At 41.3% G+C, this 21,777-nt stretch overlaps 2 protein-coding genes across 3 annotated transcripts; one reads left to right on the top strand and one right to left on the bottom strand.

Moving 5' to 3' along the window:
• The first annotated feature begins 1,575 nt into the window (after window positions 1-1,575).
• Window positions 1,576-5,722, top strand: LOC306713060 (potassium channel subfamily K member 1-like). The gene is made up of 3 exons (XM_079182619.1): window positions 1,576-2,024; window positions 3,105-3,509; window positions 4,224-5,722. Exons 1-3 carry the CDS (start codon window positions 1,673-1,675, stop codon window positions 4,526-4,528), a joined length of 1,062 nt encoding a protein of 353 aa, XP_079038745.1. The 5' UTR covers window positions 1,576-1,672; the 3' UTR covers window positions 4,529-5,722.
• A 23-nt stretch (window positions 5,723-5,745) lies between these two features.
• entpd1 (ectonucleoside triphosphate diphosphohydrolase 1) lies at window positions 5,746-21,241 on the bottom strand. 2 transcript variants are annotated; one of them, XM_079182617.1, is made up of 10 exons: window positions 21,090-21,241; window positions 13,148-13,275; window positions 12,635-12,752; window positions 10,958-11,108; window positions 10,429-10,588; window positions 10,088-10,291; window positions 9,644-9,901; window positions 9,069-9,182; window positions 8,805-8,942; window positions 5,746-6,346 (listed from the first exon to the last, which is right to left on the bottom strand). In XM_079182617.1, exons 1-10 carry the CDS (start codon window positions 21,103-21,105, stop codon window positions 6,140-6,142), a joined length of 1,494 nt encoding a protein of 497 aa, XP_079038743.1. In that variant the 5' UTR covers window positions 21,106-21,241; the 3' UTR covers window positions 5,746-6,139. The 2 variants fall into 2 exon arrangements, with proteins under 2 accessions (XP_079038743.1, XP_079038744.1); XM_079182618.1 differs by lacking the exons at window positions 12,635-12,752; window positions 13,148-13,275.
• Window positions 21,242-21,777: the final 536 nt, after the last annotated feature.

The following is a 21,777-nucleotide window of genomic DNA, read 5'->3' as shown; positions in this document are numbered from 1 at the left end:
TAAAAATACACAGAGATAACAAATATAACCCCCTGGGCTTATTTTAAACCTCCACCTAAATAATGTTAGAATGTCACATTATTATAATATGAGACAATATTGATGCCAAACTATTTGAACAAGAAATATATAATAAAAACATTTAAAAGACATCAAATGTGATTGTGTGTTGATGTGAATGATTGGGGTAAAAAGTACAATATTGCCCTCTGAACTTTGGTGGAGTAGAAGTATAAAGTGCTTCTGATCGGTGTGCCTCTCTCCTCCAGTGTGCCTCCGATATCTGTGACCTGTTTTTCTTCTTTTCCTCCTCAGATAACTGAATTATTTCCGTGTGATATTCAGGAAGCTCTTCCACAACCGACCAGAGATCCACGTTGATTTCAGAAATTCTTAATACAACTGAGAGAGAAAGAAACCAGGTGACTAATTGATAGCCTCGGCTGGACAAAGGCTAAAACTACCAGTTAGTCATCATCAATCTATCGGCTTTTTATGCGACGGTATTGTATTGTAAGACTAATGATTGTAACTTCTCTTGGCTTTTATATTTGCTAATGGTTGTAAATAATTATTTATTGCCAGATATGAAAGGGATTGATGGCAGGATATATACATGATGGAGTAAGTAGAGAAGCACTGTGCAAATGTCTGGCGGTAACTTATCAATAAAACACTTTTTTTTTCAATTGTTTTTCTTTTCTGAGGAGTTATATTTCACACAATATTATGGAAATGTGGTCTCCAGCGCCCCTTAGTGGTGAAAGTAATAACTACAAATGATGAGCGGAAGTCATTTATTTATGATGTAGTAATAAGCACACAAGGTAAAGCTACGCCATTATGATTAAATGCAAACTTAAGTAAAAGTACAGAGGTGGCTATTGTCAACAAAGCATATTAAATTATTACAAATAAAAGTACAGTACAGAATGGCTCCTGTCAGTGTTTGCTGTAAAATCTTAACCTCAGCTGTCAGACACATCCGTTGAAGTAGCTACACAGCAGCAGAAAATAGAAACACTCATGTAAAGTCCAAGTAACTTAGTAGCTACCACTTGGTAAAGGAAATACAAATTCAATTGATAACTTCTTAATATGATAACACTAGATTAATGATTACACATCCTGGAAGAACTTAACAGAAACGATGTATTTCAGGAAAATGCGTATTATAAAAAACCCTATAAATAATTCATTCATTTTATTGTTTTGTTTCCTTGTCTTTGTCAGCTCCATTTTTTTTTGTTATCTTACATCACTTTCATCGTCTATTTTGTGTAACTGTAAAAATACAAACTCTTTTTTTTTTACAGTAATAAATCTGTCTCCTGAAAAAATTCACCTGGAACCTCAGGTTAAAATAAATGCTTTGTCATGACTCAAAACACTAAACCTGATAAACCGGTTGGAGAGGGAGTGCAGGAAAACACTCTCAGACACACTCTCTCACACACACACACACACACACACACACACACACACACACACCTGGAGCGGTAAAAGAGCGACGTCACCACCCGTTTCAATGAGGTGAAGAATGAGGAAGACGTGCCCATCCACTGGTTAGAGAGGATAGAAGTCACTGCTAAAAAAAACAACAGGCTTGCTGTCTGTTTAATTGAAGCGCGCTTTGTTGTTAATCAAGTGTCAATAAGGGGGAAGTGGAGGGATGGTTCGCATCTGTAACGACAACTGGTGCGCTCGGTTTGTGGACCGAAACCAGTCCGCGCTGAATTTTGCGCTGCTGGTTGTCGGTTACATCCTTTACCTCGTAATCGGCGCCGGGATCTTCTCCGCCATCGAGCAGCCCTATGAGCTGGAGCTCCGTGAGGAGCTGAAGGCGGCCCGGCAGGACTTCCTGAGCAACAACACCTGTGTGTCCGACGCGCGCCTGGAAGAGCTTCTGGCCCGCGCGCTAGAGGCCAGTAACTACGGAGTGACCGTGCTGGGTAACAACACCAATCGGAACTGGGACTTCGTGTCCTCCCTGTTCTTCACCAGCACCGTGCTGACCACAACAGGTGAGGCCCCGGGAGACAAAAGTGTGAGGTGTGGACACCAAACTGTGGTTTTTCCTGTTATTGGGCAGCACTTTCTGAGTCATGAGGTACAAAGGCTTTTGTGGCAACTTACTGCTTATGAAAATAGGCTACCCTGTTTTTAATAATCACTTATATGTTTTTTCTGAAAGAAAAATTCCAATACACTTCTTTCAATTTCTTAAAATGTCACCTACTCTCAATCAAGAATGTTCAAATATGCATATTATCCAGATATTTATTTAAAAGTTCTATAGACTAAAGACTTCTCTTCCTTCAGTTAAAGGTCCCTTCTTGTGTAAGTTGAATACTGGACCACAATTGGCTTCTGCTAGTTGTGATGGCCCAACAATCCTGCTGGTGTACTGTATGTACATGTTGAACTTGATTTGATTCAAGCTGAGCACAAATAAACTGTTCCCCCTTTGGCAGAAGAATGTGAAAACAGGTTTCTGGTGTCAAACTCTGCACATCATTCTGCATCGTGAAGGTCGTGGCTCATATTGGCTGCTTTGTAAATGAGTAAATTACTTATTAATAAAGTTATTAGAAACCTTTCATACAGAGTGACGTATTAGATAGTGGCACTTGTAACTGCACATCATAATGAAGAGCATGCAACGTGAAAAAAGTCATTACACTGACATCAGTGGAGAGTCAAGGACAAAATGTATATAGGCTGATGGGGTAGTTAAAAGTTTGTATCAACTATGCTAACCATTGACATTTGTTAGTCAGTATACGTAAAAGCAGGTTGGTGGGAAATTACTGTGTTTTTTTTATACAAATTGACACCCCTAAAGCTCCGTACTATGTTTTGATAGTTCTTATCAAAGGAGCAAATTAAAACCCACTGAACTTTGGCCTTGTTCATTGATCGAAGTTGTCTCTCACAAGAAGACTTGTTGCTGTTCAATGAGCCTCTGTCTTTCTGCCTCGCTTTTTTTGCTTCTATATAATCATTATATGCGTAGAGCTTCACAGGCTGTCCTGGAGAAGAATCCCAACTCTAATTACACCCTTGTAATTAAGGCAACGCTGCATGTTTTGCTGTGTTTTCAGGTTATGGCCACTCAGTTCCTCTCTCGGACGAAGGGAAGGCCTTCTGCATCTTCTACTCCCTCTTTGGCATCCCAGTTACCCTTTTCTTCCTCACTGTTGTGGTGCAGAGGATTATGGCCCTGGTGACTCGAATTCCATTGGCCTATTTCCACCGTCGATGGGCCATGTCTAAATCAAAGCTAGCCGCCATACACGCTGCCTGCCTTACCATCATCACGGCGCTGCTAGTCCTCATCATCCCTGCGTGGATCTTAGTCAACCTGGAGACGGAGTGGGATTTTCTGGAGTCTCTGTATTTCTGTTTCATCTCTCTGACGACCATTGGTCTCGGGGATTATGTCCCCGGAGAGATCCAGAGTAAAGAGGACAACCCACACCCACACCTCTACAGGCTGGCCATTACAGGTGAGAGGAAGCTGGCTGAATGTAGTGCTTTGCTTACAGGTGGAAGCCTTTTATCTCCAAAAAGAAAGAAAAAACGTAAGCCATTAACCCATCGATTTAGAAAAGGTTTCAAGCATTATTACATTTTCTCATCCTGCAGAGAAGTGGTTCCCAACCTTGTTGGATGGGGACCAATTCAATCGGAATAAGTCTATGAGTTGTCAGCCGTCCAACCGAAGACGACTTGTCATGTTTCAACTGAATGATTTTAGAGCCCCAGAGAAGAAAAAATATCCAGTATTTCACAGGGAAAAAGCAGCAAGAGTAAGAGTCTGCAGCCGTGCTGTGAGGCTGTACCAGCGGTGCTTTGAGCTAAAGGCTAACATCCGCATGCTAACAGAATATCAGCATAGCAGAAACGGTTTATTGCCAAGTATGTTTGCACATACAAGGACATTTGGCTTGGTGAATGGCGCATGACAATAAACACAGTGAAATGGTGCAAGGCATTTTTTGTTACACATTGGTAATATGTTCATTACAGGTTCATCATGTTTTCCACCTTTTACCACTTTAGCTTTTCTGATTGACAGGTTAAACAAACCAAAGACTGCAAGCTACTACACCCTTTATGTAATCACCAAATCTTATAAATCACTGGTCTTTGATTCGTCATGCTTCCATTGTGTCTGTGTGTGTGTGTGTGTGTGTGTGTGTGTGTGTTTGCTCTCCCAGTCTACTTGCTGCTGGGCTTGGTGTGTGTGCTGGTGGTGCTGGAGACGTGCTACGAGCTTCCCCAGACGAGATGTCTCGCACAGAGGTTCTACCAAGTAAAAGTTCGAGAGCTGGACTCCGAGACCACCAACATCATCGACCAGGATCACCTGAGCGACGAGCAGAGCGAGCCCTCAAATCACGTGACAGATCACCTACCGGTCATCCCTTCTGTGTCGGAACAGGCTGCGTCCCTACGGCTGGACAGCAAGTCAACGCCTTACGCCCCAGCATCGGGATCTGCTGCCAACAGCAAACTGAGATGACAGATTGTCTGGAAATTGCAATCAAAATCACCGGCTTTGACCTCGAAATGTCTATGCATGAGGTCATAAGGAGCCTGAGCACACTTGTGTGTACATGTACGTGTAAGCCGGGTCACTTAATCGCTTTCTGCAATTGCCAACACCAACAGACATTGTGTGGCGCAACAGCAGGAACCACCCACAGATTATCTGGATGGCATTGTTTTATCGTTCTCCCATGTAGCTCCCATTCCCTGAAGATAAGAGCTCTATCTGTGACACAGAGGAAGGGCTGGGTCCCCAAACGGAGGGAAACTCCACAAGGTTCCACTTCCTGCCAAAGCCTTGATGCCGTAATTCCAAAGTGGCACAGTTTGCTCTAGAGGATTTCACACCCGCTCTTCGCACTTTATATAATCTATGGTGGTATTTGCATAGGAAATTTGCCTTCTTGTTGGAGGTTGTATAGCAGCACTAGAGGGGAATCAGGCGGTGCCATCAGTTGGCCTACTGTATATTATGTGATAGGATTCCTTGAAAAGGTCATTGATGTGAATTGGGTGGACAAAATAATAGAAACCTCTCAGTATAATGCAAAATAGTTCAACAGCACCACAAACTGCAGCCTCCATAATTATCATAAAGTTGAATCAACATTTTTCTAAAACTATTTCAACAACAAAAATTATGATTTCCATAAAGGGAAGATGTATTGCGAGGCTAGCTGTATGTACCTCATAAACTGGACGTTGAATATAGTATATTTCAATGTGTTAATCATCATGTAATGTGTGCCCTCTCACCACTAGAGGGCAGCACTGTCATCTTATACACAAAAGAGTTACTTGAGTATTTTGTTACTGGGATTTTATCTCTACTGCTGCTAATGGGAAAGTTTCATAAAACATGTAATTATGCAAGAATGTGTCATTGTTACAACTGAGGGTGAGGGAGCATGTTGCTTTTTTTAATTATCTACTTCACTCATGAGCTAGTGAAACAAAAATGGGTTCAAATTACAATAGATAAAAGGATATCATTTGTCTACCAAAGATCATTTTGCTCCTGTTTTCATTGTCAATTTTCTGCTTTTAATCAAGAGCAAAGCTTTGTTATGATAGTTTTTATAAAATCCAATCAGCTTTGTGCATAAAATGTAAATAAATCATGCAACATTAAACATTTCATGATTGATTATATCTTTACGAATGAGAAGCGATTCAAACATTTTATATAAACATGGGTTATTTTATTTATTTATACATTATAGTATCATATTCACATCATAATTCAAGACACATGCAGACTGATATAGGTGCGTACACACTCAACGTCCCATTCAAATTCATACATACACACCCACACACAAACACAAAAACTGTCCTTCAACCGGAGAAGCAACACTCACTCCGTAGAAAGTAGAGGAAGCATTTGTCCTTCTGAAATGTCATTGGATCCACATGAGCTGCAGGACTGTTGATGTGCAGTAGACGTTGACCTTTCACCTGCCCACAAAAGTTGCAAAGTGTAAAGTTGGCTTATTCAAAAATTGGTAGAACACACCAACACACTCACAAGCTCTCAGAGACATTCCCTCACTCGCTGTCACTCATACATCCGTGTGCGTGTTTTCTATACGATCTGTTGCTGTTTGGAGCAGCTGGGCCAGAGAGGGCGCAGGCTGAAGAGGAAGAGGATGAAGATCAGCACTGCGATGATGGAGACTATGGAGACGTAGCCGGCGTGGGGCAGAGGGGGAGAGTCAGGAGCCTCAGCTGGAATCATATTGGTCAGATTCAACATGTAGCCCAGCGTCCAGCCGGCATCACTGCCTTTTATCTGGACACAAACACAGGAAGCGGGAAAACTATCACTGTCATTTATTGATGTACTGCAGGCCAGTACAGATTGGAGGTACACTGTACTGTGTGGGGTACTCCCTTCTACTTTCATAAATATGTTTTCTTATGCTTAAGTGGAATTTGAAATGAAGAATTTTCTTTCTTATCATACAAGTACACAGAGAAAATATTTACTTTAACCGAACCCTAAATACACAGATTATACTTCTTTTTCTTGGAAGATTTTCACTTTCTGGGTCCTGGTATTGTGCATGCTGGCTGTGCTTTTCCTTCTGTAAATTACAATACCTGCTCTGAAAACTACTTATACAGTACATCTAAACATAGAAAACAAATCCAGTAACATTACAACACAATAACATATACAAAACAAAAAAGGAGCCTGATTATTTATTGCTCTTTTAAAACTAAATCACATAATTTAAGTATTAATTTATTAATTTAAAATTATGTTTTATGTATTTTTTGTTTCATATTGCTTTTGTAAACCCCTTTGTAATTTATTGAATACAATGTATTAATATTAATTTGTAAATAAATTAAATAATAATCATATTGATTCTACTAATTTATAATTTAATCTATTTGTAAAATATTTTAATAATTCCTGCTTTTATTGTCGGTTATGTTTTTCTAACTATTAACATGACACCTCTCACCGCTCTGCTCATACCATAGACTGCATATGAGAAGGGTATTTCTGACAACTTTATCATGTTTCTGGTTGCTGCGTTGCACGATTCTGCGGTCGTCAGAACAAACGTTTCAGCGTTTTTGCTGCCTGGATGCTCATTGGTTAATTTTGACCTGTTGGTTCGAGATGATCTGCGCTCGCCTGGTGACAAAAAACTGCGGTCAAGTCAGAAAGCTTTCAGCCGCCCTCAAAGAATAGACAGGAAACAGTTACTTCCTGTTAGATCCGACCTGTAGGCTTCTTGTAGTTCGCAGACCTCTTTCGGATTTATTAATGTTTGTTTGTAAATATATATATCGATGTGGACATGTGTGTGTATCTGCATTGTATGTTAGACTTTGTTCTTTTTATGCCTGTGAAACACTTTGCTCCTTGTTTGGATATGTGTTGTATAAATAATCTCAGTTCAAGGTTGTGTCACTAAAATGTGTCAACGCCAACAAAAATGGCGTCGGTCGAACGTCCACTTTTCTAGTTCTACCATGGTTTTGTACTCACATGGGTCCAGTGTAAGTAGCAGCTTATGTGCTGCTTGTGCTTTCATTCGTTGCTATAAATGCTTTTGGCTCAGCTTGCAGATGTTTTGTTGTGTTTCAGGCTGTAAGTACTACTGTTGACACATTCATCTTAACTTAACTTCAATTTAGCTTGAATTGATTTACCTTGTACCAACTATTTGCACGTGTTGCTTCTGCAAAATTACATTTATTTGCATTGGTGTGAAACACAATTTAATTGTTTGGTTTTGTTTTGTGTACATTGTGATTTCTTGCTTTAATGACCAAGTAAGGTTAGTAACAAAGTCATGGGCTGAATGGGTTTTTGTAATATTTTCCCCTGATGGTGTGCCTTGCAATTCAGTTATCCAGCAGGGAGTAATACTATATAATAATAATAATAATATTTGATTTCCTTGTACTATTAGCCTCAAAAAAATGCTGAAGGATAAGTAGGCCTATTTATATTCATCATTTCTCTTCATAGGATAAGGGGTTACAGATAACGGATGAGTAGATACTTTAATCAAGACATTTAAACACAGTTTATGTTAAAGCTTTATTTTTCTTTATACTGTAATTAAATGAACATCTGTTCATTGCTGGCTTTAAGAGAAGTCAAAGGGCTTGGCTTGCAATTAGAGCATACACTATATACAGTACAGGGCCCACTGAACACATACACTTCTTCCTATCACGATGCTATGTGTGGGGGATGGCTGTGGCATAGATCTGCTTGTAATTTTCTTTCCTGTAACAATCATTCGTAGGCGTATTGGGGGGATTAGTTCTCTCAGCAGAATCCTCGCTGCAGAGCCTTTTTCTGCCAAATGTATCTGTATAACCATTTACTGTAACAGTCGATCCCTTGACACAAGTGTCTCCGACTGAACTAAGGAAGTGCGTATCAGGTGTCTATTTATCGTTTGACATTTTCTGGTAAGGTTGCTGTTGGTTCTTTTTAGACTGAGCCAATCCTTAATGGATAATTTAGTTCATTCATCTCAATTGAGCAGTCCTTTTATGATCTTTTTAGTCCAGAGCAAGGCTGTAAAAATCAATGTTTTAAAATGGGATTATATGAAGTGAGAGGGGAGGACAAAGAGTAATCTGGGAGTTAACAGCTATAGGTCCCAAACTCAAATAGGTCCTTATAAAGATAGAAGTACAAGGTCACACACACACCCAGGGCGTTAATGCTCTGAGGTGTGAAGTAGGAAAGGAGTGGACTGTGATCTACTGACCTTTTCAATGAATTTAATGTCGGAGTAGGTCTCTGAGGTGAAGTTGTATCCTTCTGTCAGCAGGGTGAGGATGTACGTGCCGGAGAAACAGTACTCAGCCAGATACTTTAGTTTTGCTTTTGGGTGCTGCCGCACTATCTGTTCAAGCGGGTTAAATAAAGGGATATCATTAGGTATAGGCATTCTGCAGGAAGACAGGAAAGCAGATAAATATGGCTGGACATTTGTTTTGTGTTTGTAACTGATGTATAAATATGCCCCGACCTCATCCCATGGAGTAGCGCAGTAGAGTTGTAGATGTTTCTTGACATCTTCCAGAGGGACGTTTATATCAGTCAGATTGAGGAAGTCCATCACAAAGTAATAAGCAGAGAAAGCCTGCAGTGAGAGGGAGGAAGAGATGAGGCAAAAGGAAATCTAACTTATCCTGTTATCTTGAGCAACTGAAGTAATCAGTTTATAAATATTTTATTCCCATGAGGGGTTTTTTTTCTGGCCTTTCTGTCTTTGTTTTTCAAGTAGCTGTGGGGCCAGTGAGGTAAATACGCAAAATCAACAACAACAGCAACATCTCTGTTACTCTCAATATTTCTTTGGGAGAAAGTAGTTCCAAGGAAAACTGTCCGTACAGTGAGGTCTGGATTATTCAGTTAAAGTTAAAAATGCTATGTGCAACACAAAGAAAATGCCATTGACCTACATTATATTGATGCAGTGGCAGGAATCTCAAACATAGATAAAAATAATACCCAAAAAGTATCTGCATGGCTAGATACCACGAGAAAAAAATATATTTTATTTGTAATGATAAATAAAACTCAATAACTGTGTTACATTACCCCAAATGCTCCCTGCAATATTGGCTGGAAGACCCCGTTGAAAGAGCAGTGGCTGTATTTGCAGTCGGTAGAGTTGAAGATTTTTTTAACGACTTCCTGGCATTGTTGGAAGTTTCCTGTACCGGTGTGGTGGAAGGTTGCAGGGGCTCCTTGTGGTTTCCTGTCTGACACGCAGGGGCTGTCATAGAGGACAGAGTAATTCTTTGTTGCATTGTAACCAGGGTGGGAACAAGGATCTGCCACTGCATTTAGATCTGACTAGAAGAGAAGAGAGCACGATAGAGAGGCGTAAGAGATACAGAGAGTAAGCTAATTAGATTTAAAGTCAGCATTATTGCACATTTCAGCATTTCATATCACGTTTAAAGATGATTCAATCTCAAATGATCACAGATTAGATTAGATTTAAACACATCATTAATGTCAACGGAGAAAAAAAATTACTTGAGTCTGGTGTGCCAGCTTCAATCGTTGTGCTTGGTCTTTCCCGTAACACAGGAAGCTGTGAGTGTACAGGTTATAGTCATTTCCGTAAAGCCGGAAGGTGACTGAGTTGCTAGGTGACTCTGAACCGTTATAATTATCAGATACAAAGCTAATCTGAGTGGAAGCCCCGCCAAGATCAAGGGCCCCGGTGGTTTCCAAGCCCTGCAGCAGAAAGAAAAAGGCATTAAAGTCCGTGTGCAGCGGGAGCACGCTGACTGATCCACTGAAAGCACGTTTAAAAGTGGACAAACTTGCATGCGGACGTGCATGCAGTCATGCATGCGGACAGACATGCGAACCTGTTTGAGGCGGTCATCCAAGTAGTTGACTGTGACCCAGCCAAAGGCGCCCTCCTCCTGGCCGCTGAGTAATCTCGCTCCCTGATAGGAAAAGGGGAATTTTTGCAGGGCTCCCTCCACGGCCTGAAAGACGTTGTCTGACGCCACGCTGTCCTCCATACTGCACACAACAACAAATTCATTAGACTAATTCACATCCGTACTTCAAATCAATACAGCAGCCCATAAATAATAGACGTATATAATCGATCGGACAGTAACATATTCCTGTTATTCCCTATGTACTGCTTTGGCAGTTCATGTGGAGATAAATCACAGGCCGCAGGCATGGGGCCACACATTGTAGCACTTTGACTGCCAGCACAAACACAGCTATAGAGTGAAAGCTTAGGATACGTCAGTGTGTCAGCATGAAAAGGCATGGTGTGTTACTTTTTGTGGACTCAAGTTTTATGATGGATTACGGGGATGTGTGTGTGTGTGTGTGTGTGTGTGTGTGTGTGTGTGTGTGTGTGCACGTTTGCCGTACTTAAGCAATCTCATTCCGGCAGTAGCCCCCAGATAAAGAGGCGTCTCGTGGTGTCTTTTGCCGGGCACCCACTCCTCGGCCTTCTGCATGCATTCTCTCAGAGACTCCCCTGCCTTCAGTGGAGCGGACGCATAGCTGGAGATACCTGGGCCTGCAAGTTGAGCAAAATGTCAAGTCCTTTAGCTTAAATGTAGCGACCGTATAACATAATCGGAGCCGTGAGTTCAGAAACCCTAGCCTGTTTAGGAATTTCAGGTCATCTGTACAAATCCATTAACTGGCGAGGAAATTGCTATGGAGAAAAAAAATAGCTTGTGGATGACATCATCAAGACGTCCGCTTCCTGGAAGCATGCTTTACTCCCTTGAGCAGGTATTGAACCCCTAAATTGAGGTTCCCAGTGGGCAAAATTACAGCCAGTGATGTCCCTGATTAGATATCCGACATGTATGTGCATCTCCTCCCTACTTGTGTTCGCCTCTCAGCTGGGTTAAAGGATACGCCTGTTTGTATTCTGTTTGTCTTCACAAATCCCATTGAAAAGACCAAAACCAGCAAAGCTTTAGTTTATATCACTCAGCCCAGCTACTTACACCTTTAAAAACAGCTACAAAAATATATAGTGTTATTGAAAGGAACGCTGGACAGTGTGGTTGTAAGCAACTCTTTCTCAGAGAAGCATGTTGATTCTATTGTCCATGGGAGTCCGCCATCTGGTGTCAATGAAAGCTTTGATAGCCAATGTAAATTACAAAAAGATGGAGGCCCGCGCACCGACAGTGATAGAAAGCAGCAGTTAAATAAATTTACGTAAGAGCAGCTGAGTCAGTTTGACAGACCTCTTTGTTATATGTTATGTATTTAAAGTTGCTTTAATAATTCAGAGAGATTTGGTTGCATAAGAAGATTGCCTTGAAGCTGAGGCACTCTGGACAGACACATTTGGATTTCCATGCCAGTTCCAGGACAAGATACACCTTGACTTTACATCTACATATGCGTACAACACAGGCACTGTAGGTACCACTTTCTATGAATTGTTGTGTTGTAACTAATGGCTTTATCAATGATGAATAAATCATTTGTTAGGGGAATAGTTAGGCACTTCTCCGCTCTCGTATCTGTACGTTATGATTCTATAAGCGGCAGGTGACTAGCTTAGCTTACTGGACTCTTTTCACCAACAGCAAAAGCTACAACAAGCTAATAGCTAGCTGGAGCTTCATTTTCAAGAAAACTTTCACTGTGCCATATCATCCAGCTTTTACATCCACAGCCATAAATGTAAGTCAACTATTAATACACGTCTCTTCCAGTACAATAGTCCATAAACTGTGAAGTTGTACATTTTAATAGTTTTCGGCTGCAGATGCCTTTTATAGGATGTAATTGGTTTAGAGCTGAAATTATTAGGTGATAACCAATTACATTATTGTATTATGTCTTATTAGATATTGGTATCAACAAGTACCTCAGTATTTACACATGAATACACTTTAAAGTTTATTGTTCTAGTGCTGCATAGTTTGAATATTGAAGAACACTGAACGCTCTTAGTGAACTGTGTATGTACATGTTCATGATTGTGCTTTCCTAAGTCATTAGCATGCATTAGTGGTTGCATACGTGAACGTGAGGGTATAGTGTGTATATGTGGCGACACTGAGCAGCACATACCGTGCACTTTGCAGGAATGCTTCTGTTCAACTCTTCCAGTGTTGTTATCCTTCTCAGCCGGCCACTCATAGATATACAGAGCTGTGTGGGAGGAGCCAGCGTCCAGCACAATCCCATACTTGAGTGGAGACAGAAGTAGGAATTCCAGTTCAGTACTCGGGGACAGTTTTACTCTGGATGACTTGACATACACTTGAAGTATGACAAACTTTCCGGAACTATAGTGCAAATAAAATAATATTAGTGCTGAAACTATGCAGTAGAACAGAACTCTGTCTCTTTCTGGGCCTGCATTTGTGACAAAAAGGAGGGGTGATTTAAAAATTCTTATCCACATCCGCCGGCCTTATTTGGAAGTGGATTTCTAGAACCAGAAGTACAGTTTGAGGTCATATTAACAAGAGACCATATTTGGCTTGTGGACATTGGACAGATATCCCACAGCAATGCATTGGGCACACATCCCACACAGGGGAACAGGCTACAACACTTTAGCATTTTCCTCTACCGTACCTTGTACTTTTGGGGGAGGGGCCTGTTCTGCAAAACTGCTACCGTCACCAAGGCAACAATCGCTATGACACCAATCACAGAGATGATGATGGTCACCGGCGTGTGCCAGGGGTTCTTCTCTTTCATCTCTGAGAGCGGGGGCGGACAGACAGACAGACAGACGGGAAGGAGAAGCGAGAGGGTTGCCGGGATAGAAAGGGGAAGATGGGGAAAGAGGAATGGTGTGTTAGCCAATCTTGCATCCAGATGTGCGTGATGTCACAGCATGTGTGTGTTTGTATGTATGAGAGAGAGAGAGCCCGTCGGGGTGTCTTTAATTGTGTTGTTTTGTAACCAATGGCTACAGATGGATTTTACTGATTTGGTTTTAAGCTAAGCTGTTCATTGATTCATCAAAGTCCTGAGGTAATGCGGAAAGATCAACAGGACTTCCCCTTGGAACATGTTCAAAAGGGAAACACCTGGTGGAAATAGCTGACGTGTTTATACAAAGCAGTGCCACACAATCAAAACATGATGACCTGTTATGATAAAGCTTTAGCAAAGAGTCACTGTTAGCCAACAATAATGAATGATTTCAACATCCTGCTGTAGGTATTATTTGAATCCTAAATATATTTGATCGCTGTCTCTGCTACTGCTTTGTCTGACAATGGGATCCGAAACACACACACACACACACACACACACACACACACACACACACACACACACACACAAACACACACACACACACACACACACACACACACACACACACACACACACACACACACACACACACAGATGCTATTGTAAATTATATGAGTTTAAATATTCCCAAAGGGACAAAACAGGGTGTAACACGCAAGTCTGTATTCACAAGGCTATTGTGATGGACACCAGGCTGAACTGTAAAATACACACTTGTGCACACATGGTTGTTTGATTATCACCAGCATAAGCAAACTAGCAGACACTATCTAGGTGCACATGGCAGCTGGCAAAGTACAGTCATTGTAGAAAGTGAGCCAACTGTAGAGCACAGTACACATTGACAGGGACACAGTACACAGCAATGATAAACCTGACCACTGTCCTACTGTGGGAAAACACACAGAGACTGAAACTAAAAGAGAGAGAGAGAGAGAGAGAGAGAGAGAGAGAGAGAGAGAGAGAGAGAGAGACTGGTTAATAGACAGCGAAAAAGAGTACTTACCTCTGTTGTCTACTTCAATGAAGTTACCACTGACAGGGGAGTTGGAGAGGCACACACAGAGAGGGAGGGAGGGAGAGAGAGAGAGAGAGAGAGAGAGAGAGAGGGAGGGGTGAGAGAATAAAAGAGTGGAAAATATGGGGAGGGGAGAATGGACCAAGGGAGGTAGCAGAGTGATAAGATGAGAGGTTTTTCCGTCGTGGATTAGAAGAGAGCGGTCTTTCTGTCGGAGCGGCGCTGAAGCACTGAGTTTGGCATTTCCTCCCCAAGCCGGGGCAGCAAAGCCGGTCACTATGGAGACACAGCTAAAGTGTGTTTGTGCGTGTGTCGACGTGCGCTTGTGTGCATGTGAACCCCTTAAAGGGACTCTCTCTCTCTCTCCCTCTCTTTCTGTCTCTCTCTCTCTCTCTCTTTCTGTGAATTAATGAGAGTCACTCACCCCGGCACTACTCTCTCTCTCTCTCTCTCTCTCTCTCTCTCTCTCTCTCTCTCTCTCTCTCTGTTCATCCTGTGGGATGTGTAGGAGGGAGGGGAAGTGGGGACTCCCTTGTTTAGCTGTTTTTATCACTGGCAGGCTGTGATGTCATCTCTGTGACGGATCGGAATCCCCTGCTTTTCTCTGAGGCTGTGTCTGTGTGTGTCTGTGTGTGTGTGTGTGTGTGTGTGTGTTAAAAGAATAGGGGTTGCTGGTGTGTGGGCTTGTGAGTGCGGACCCAAAACATGACTTGCCTGCAAATCTGTTCATCCATTCACAGATCCATTCTGTTATTCCCCTGCAGTCTTGCTGCACACATACGTATAGGCATGTTTAAACAAGGGAATTCGTGTCAAATTGTTATTTATACCAGTCATCATTCCCTTCCTCTCCTTGAGAGAGCTGACTCAAAGCCTAGCACATTAAGGAAGGAAGTGCGCGCACACACACACACACACACGGAGCCACCACAAAGTATCCTGTAATTGTTTGACGATGCCATTCTACTGCGCAAACAACCAAAGTTCACTTCTTTTTGAAACATTATCCAGGGGCTGTTAGAACCAGATACAATCTGGGAGTAGTCCAGCTATGTATCATATTCACGTTGTATTCAGTACATGACCATCATTTTGTCACCCATGCTGAACTCTTCTACTCTTTGTCACAGAATGCATCATTAAATGATACAGGCAGGGTCACTGTAGGCAAACTGTATCAAACAGCCGCTAGAAGAATGACCTCTTGGCAAGTTGTGTCGTTGCCTCGCTGCCTTTTTATACGCGGAGCATCCAGTTGAGCCGTGGTGAGCCCATGCATCAAAACGGCGACAACAAACAGCGCTTTCAGTCTGAAAATAATAATTCATGTTGATGCATAATGAATAATGACTAAATATGATATTACCTCAATAAAAGTAACGATGAAATATATAAAGCAACGCCAGAGATAAAAAATGTCCAAACTGTGGAAGTATGAAAGTAGAGAGAGACATCTTCAAATGCACGTGACGGGTCTGTGATTGCTCTCTGCACTGATGTGATCCCTACACATCAATGAGCCTCTGACACTTGGATGATAGCCGTGGACCTAGAAAAATGTTAAAACTTGTGATGTCACCCGAATGTTTCTTTAATGGATTTTGGTTTACAACTTGTCGTCAGCATTTGCCAGATATTGGAACAAAAGCCGAGGGAGTCTGGGTGGAGCTGTGCTCAAGAGAAAAAGACAACTCCCTCGAGTTTATCATGGACAAAGAAAATCTAAAATTCAGGGAGGAAAGTAAAAAAAATCTGAAGATATTAACTGTCAACACAAAATACAAGACATGGACATCCTGAAGTAAACACGTTGGTGTCCACCATCAAAGGCTCATACAGGGCCGATCTTAGTGGAGGTCCAAACACTAACTCTGACTGCGTGACTGTCTACGCCATACAAGCCACAAACGTATATAGCTTCAAAGGGATTATGGAATTCCTTAAACTTTTTTTTAAAGGCGGAATGCAGCTGCAATGAAGCAAGAATGAAACCACATGCGATTGCCGCGTGTGTATACTCGTTTTACGACGTCTTCACAAGCCTTTATATTGTCATTCGTTTTTTTTTCATGAATGTGTGAGAGCAGCCGTGATGTTTCTGCTGGTGAAGTAAACAACCAGCCCTGGCATTAATAAACAACTGTATTATTGAAGGCTGGTGCCAATTAAGAAAACCCCCTGTAACTTCTGTGAGGGGAAGTAGTAACAGTAGAGCTGTAAAGCCGCCTGAACCCCGCCTTTCCGTCCAGTCAGGTTTGAGAGGTGTTTAAAGGACACGGAACATTTCATCTCCAGTCAAATTTCCTCATAAATTTGCTACCAGATTAAAGAAGAGACAGACTGCTGATGCATTGTGTGTAACCACTTACTAATGATGATGATGCCGTTGGCAGCCCGATAGTCTCAAACACATGTTGAGACAGAAACCAGAGCTTACCTATAAGAAACTAATTAAATGCATGAGATCACAGAGGAACTCTCATGGAACGTCAACACTGGCTGGACCGCAGGCTTTTAGGCCACAAGAACACACATATTTGTGTGTTTGTAGTTGTGAGGATTTTTATTGATATAACACATTCCCTAATTACCCCAACTGCATGCCTAACCCCAACCCTTGGCCAATCCCAAACCTATAGTCTAATCTCAAGCCTAAAACTAAGCTCAACCCTTATGTAGAAGTGAGGACCAGTGTTGAGGACCAGTTGTTTAATGTTACTTTGTAATCTGTCTGTAGAACAATGCATTGTAAATGGAAGAGGGTAATTTTATAGCAAGTATTTAAACCACAGAAGCTCAGGTTTATTGCAGTTCATTACAAATCCAGTTGTGGGCGATATTGTAAAGCTTAATCAATATGATAAACTGAGAGTAATGCTAGTATACCCATTTCGAAAACGTAGAGTCTGACTCCTCAGCCATCAAATTTCGGCAATATGACTTTTTTTTCCTGGTGGCGCTGTTGTGGATGAATGATGAAAACAATAAAGACTTAAATTCATGTAGTAATATTAACGAAATCCTAGCGTTTTATTTCTTCGTTACTGCTACAAGTAATATATTACTGAAACACCCAACACTTTAGATCAAACAAAGTGTCCCATTCTTCCAAAACGCATATAAGCCTATGCACTCTTTCCATTTCCGACCCTTCCTTAAACAGAAATGTAGTGTTAAGGTGAGGCTACGATGGTTCAAACTATGAGGAAAGACAGGAGTAGTGGAAAAAGTACAGCTCTGAGAAGTAGCAGTGGAAAACATAACATCTGCTATCACTAAGTATCGCTTGGGGTCCTTTTTTAATGAGTTCAATGCAAACATTTTAAGGATTTTAAGAGATTTTTAACAAGCTAACTAACTTTGATCTAACTTTTACTTGTAAGGTACGGTCAAGGGACACTCTAGATTTAACATTAACATCTGTTGCCTAGAGACGAAGTGTTGCTTAGACAAGCAGCATTCAGATCATGACCCCACAAAAACAACTGTGTCACAAAACATACCGTTCACAGCACAAAGCTATTTTTACTGCCTAACACACATTCGTCTGGCCTCAAGTTGACCGTTGACTACATTCATTCCCTAAAACCTAAACTTTAATTGAATCACTGACATAAAAACAGCAAATGCCCTCATGCTGCCAAAAGAAGTCTAAAGTTGTAAGTTTGCCCAGTACAGCACATTAAAGTTCTCATACAAACGCAGGGCCTCTAACACACACATACATAAAGGCCAAGATACACAGTTTATAGGTTTGCCTATTGTGCCATCCTCACACAAATACCACACGAATGTACACTGGCAGTGTGTTGAAGCCCTGTCAGGTTAGGACATACTCTATGACCTAATAGCCTCCACCCATGTTGATCTGAGCTCATAAATCTCATTTGATAAAGAGATGCAAAAGCGGCAGAGGAAGAGATAGAAGGAGGGTGTTTTGAATCAGCAGATACTGAGAGGGTTGTTACTTTACACTCAGCGATGACTCAAAGGGTGACACTGCTGAGAACCGTGTGTGCGGTTTCATAATGGTCCGTTCGTCCCAGGCTGGTCTTAAATTTGTTATGCTCTTTTGATGGTTAGGCTCTAATGAGTCATTAGCCTGTGTGTGGACACATGCACATGAATATTGTAGAGGTAATACATGTGTTACATAGGCGCAGTCACCACAATTGCCTAACACCATGTTATTTAAATCCTCTAAGGAAAACTGGCAATACAACAATAAAAAAATACTCATAAGGTGAAGTCATGCACAACATTTTTAGTAAACAAGTATCGGCTGTAAAAGGTTTAGCAGGTAGCCAAAGTTAAAGTGCTCATTTTTCAATATTATATGTCTAGGGCTTTTATTATGAAAGGAAAAGGAAAGGAGTGGGTCTGCGCTGTACTGCCTTTGTCAAGGTTGAAAGGAGTAATAAAGTTTTCCATCTTGGTTTAGACCTCCGTGTTATTGTTGTCTTCATAAATATAGGTGTAACTTTAAACATTCCGCACATCGTGATTTGTTGACGCCTTAAGTTCAGAAAAATGAATCCTGTTCCAAAAAAAACCTCGTTCTGTGTGAAAGTATTCATGAGTACCATTAATAAATATATATATATTGACGTTCAAGTGAATTGCATTAAGAAAAAAAAAATGCCCCTGGTGTGTAGAGGCCTTAAGAAGGAAAGAAAGGATGACAATAATTTGAATCAAAAGCACTTAACAATGAGGGAGAGGAAGTGCAAACTGTATATTATGGATTGAATTCTTGCACTTGATTATATAAGCAGACCAAAGCTAAGTTGCTGTGTCTTTGTTTTTCAGCCAGTTGATGAATTAAGTGAAGAAGATTAGCCCCAAAGTTAGCAACAACTCCGGATGCCCCGGCGCACTTAAGGTGGACTGATCTTTTAAGGTGGGCCAGCTATTCACCTTTATGTCACAAGCTGCTCCTCTGAGTTTTGCTTTTTTTTTTACACAATTTTGAATGTTAAAATGTCAGCAACATCATCATGTTATATATTCAATTTGTTACAATCAGAAAGTGAGAAACATCTGATGAAAATAATACATGTTTTCAATTTCAATACTCTGTATCGGCAAGTACTCTGAAAAAAAAGTGGTATCATTGTTTCCCCAAACTTAACACGCATGCATATATATACCCACAAACATCTATTTTGTGCCTTTCCTCCTCAAGCATGAACACATCACACACCATTGTGCGCCTCTGAACACTGTGTCCTTGAGTTGTCACTGGGCTTCTTGCTACAAGTTTTTCCAATTAATCATGGAAACTTTTGTTTGTCCTAAACGTTAAAAAGAGACAACAACACGGCTCTATAAGTACTCTTGTCTCGGCTGTTGCGAAACAGCCTCGTCTGCTGCTTCCTGTAAAAGGGGAACCTCTGGCAGCGTCATATGATTAGAAAAGAGAGGAAGCATCTCTGCCCGCCACAGGGAAGTGGTCTGTCCTCGCCTACAGGACTGACTGACACTAACCCTGTCTGGTCTATCCTGACCTCCGGCACAGACAAAGAGACACGATATATTTTAAAATCTCAGCATTTAAAACCAAAACTTTTTGCGTGTCACTGCATGACACATAATTCTTTTGTAATTTGGGTGAACTGACCTTTATAATCTACATGGAGAGCCTTATCTTGACACTTTAGATAAGATATCAGCCACTTAACATTAGCAAATGTGACTTTTATATATTTTCCAGATTGTCCAAACATCCTTGAATTCATAACACTTTTTGGGGACAAAGGATGTTATTAGTTTATATTAAAGGGATCAAGTCACCCAAATTACAAACAAACAGAGTTTGAGATTTCTGCTCTCACATCAAGTGATGGAGGTACATTGAATTTCAATAGCGGTGCTCACCAATTTTACCAATTAAACTATAGTTAAAAAGAATTACCAGAACAATTGGAAATCATTTTTGGAAACAATTGTTTTTACCAATAGCTCAAAGTGAGTACCACAAATGGAATTCCATATCCCTGCATCATAATGGGATGTAAGAGACACAAACTTGAGGAGCCGGGTGTCTCATTGTGAAACCAAACCCATACAAATGTGACTTGTGTATACAGTTTTGAGATCATCTAAAGATCCTTGAATTCACTGATAAAACGCTCCATATAGATGCATTTCCTATTTGATATAGCTCACACAACTTTGCTCTTATTGTTCGCATTGGACTTGTCAGCAAAAAAACAATTAGACCATGAGTCAAACATATTATCAAACTGATACCAACCGCAATTCAATTAATCAGATAAAGTTGCGCCGTTACCCTCAGTCACATGCACTCTGCCCTGATAAAGTACCATAAACCTCACATGATCTTGAGAGTGCCTCTGTAAGCGTGCCACTGTTTATCCTCACAAACACAATCACACGGACCCTAAACCTCCTGCTGAATCCATGCAAAACACACACAACACACACAGAGGCGCACCTGCTTATGCCGTCCATACGCACATGCTATGGAAAAGTCACACACCTCCCTCACAATGCTACACAGCTGCTACATGCAATAAGGCAAGTCACACAGTTGGAAGAGAACACACACTCACCTGACACTTAATATTTTCTCTACCAGCTTCTGGTACATCCTGCTGCTGTCTACACTGTGTGATAAGGACTTCCTGCTCTTGTGCGTGCATGCATGCATGTATGTGTGTGTGTGTGTGTGTATCTGTGCATGTGTGCCAGTCATAGCAGTACACCTACCTCTTTGTGCAGACATGGGTTCTTTCTCAGCAGCAACACAATGCTCTTTCTATTCTTTGCCCCCCTCTGTCCCTCTCTCTCTCTGTCTCCCCCTCTTTCTCTCTGACCCTCTCTCTTCCTTTCTCTCGCTCTCTGGTAACACAGCTCTCTGCTCAGTCTGATGCTTTTCAGCACCTCCTTTCACATACACTCGCTTTATTAGAAGAAGCAGAGCTTCCCTCCTCCCTCCTGCTCAGCCCAATCCCCTCCTTCCCAGGCGGCTATCGTTTTCCCCTTTCTCTCTCTCTCTCTCTCTCTCACACTCTCTCTCTCTCTCTCTCACTCTATACACCTTTGTCATTCTCTTTTTGCATCTCCCTCTTAATCTGTCTCACTGCCTTAACACTCGCGCTGCCTTCCACTGGTGTCTTTTTCATCGTTTTTCCTTCTGCCTCTCTTTCTCTTTGTCATTGCCACTGTCTTGCAAAACTGGGTCAAACATGAAAGCAGTGTTAGATCTGGATGGGAGCTGGAAGGATCCGGGAGAAAAGGCAGCTGGTGAACTCTGCTTAAATCCATGATACCCGGCACCCTCTTTTTTATAGATGTAATCTTAACTCTGTTGAAAGAAATTGGTCTCTTAATGACTCTACTGAAGTCTTTAACCTCAAATACAGAGCCTGTAAAGTTAACTGTAAAAGGCATAAAG

The sequence above is a fragment of the Pholis gunnellus genome, assembly GCF_910591455.1.
Source record: "Pholis gunnellus genome assembly, chromosome: 21".
NCBI classification, from domain to species: domain Eukaryota; kingdom Metazoa; phylum Chordata; class Actinopteri; order Perciformes; family Pholidae; genus Pholis; species Pholis gunnellus.
This window is presented reverse-complemented; position numbering and strand designations above follow the sequence as displayed.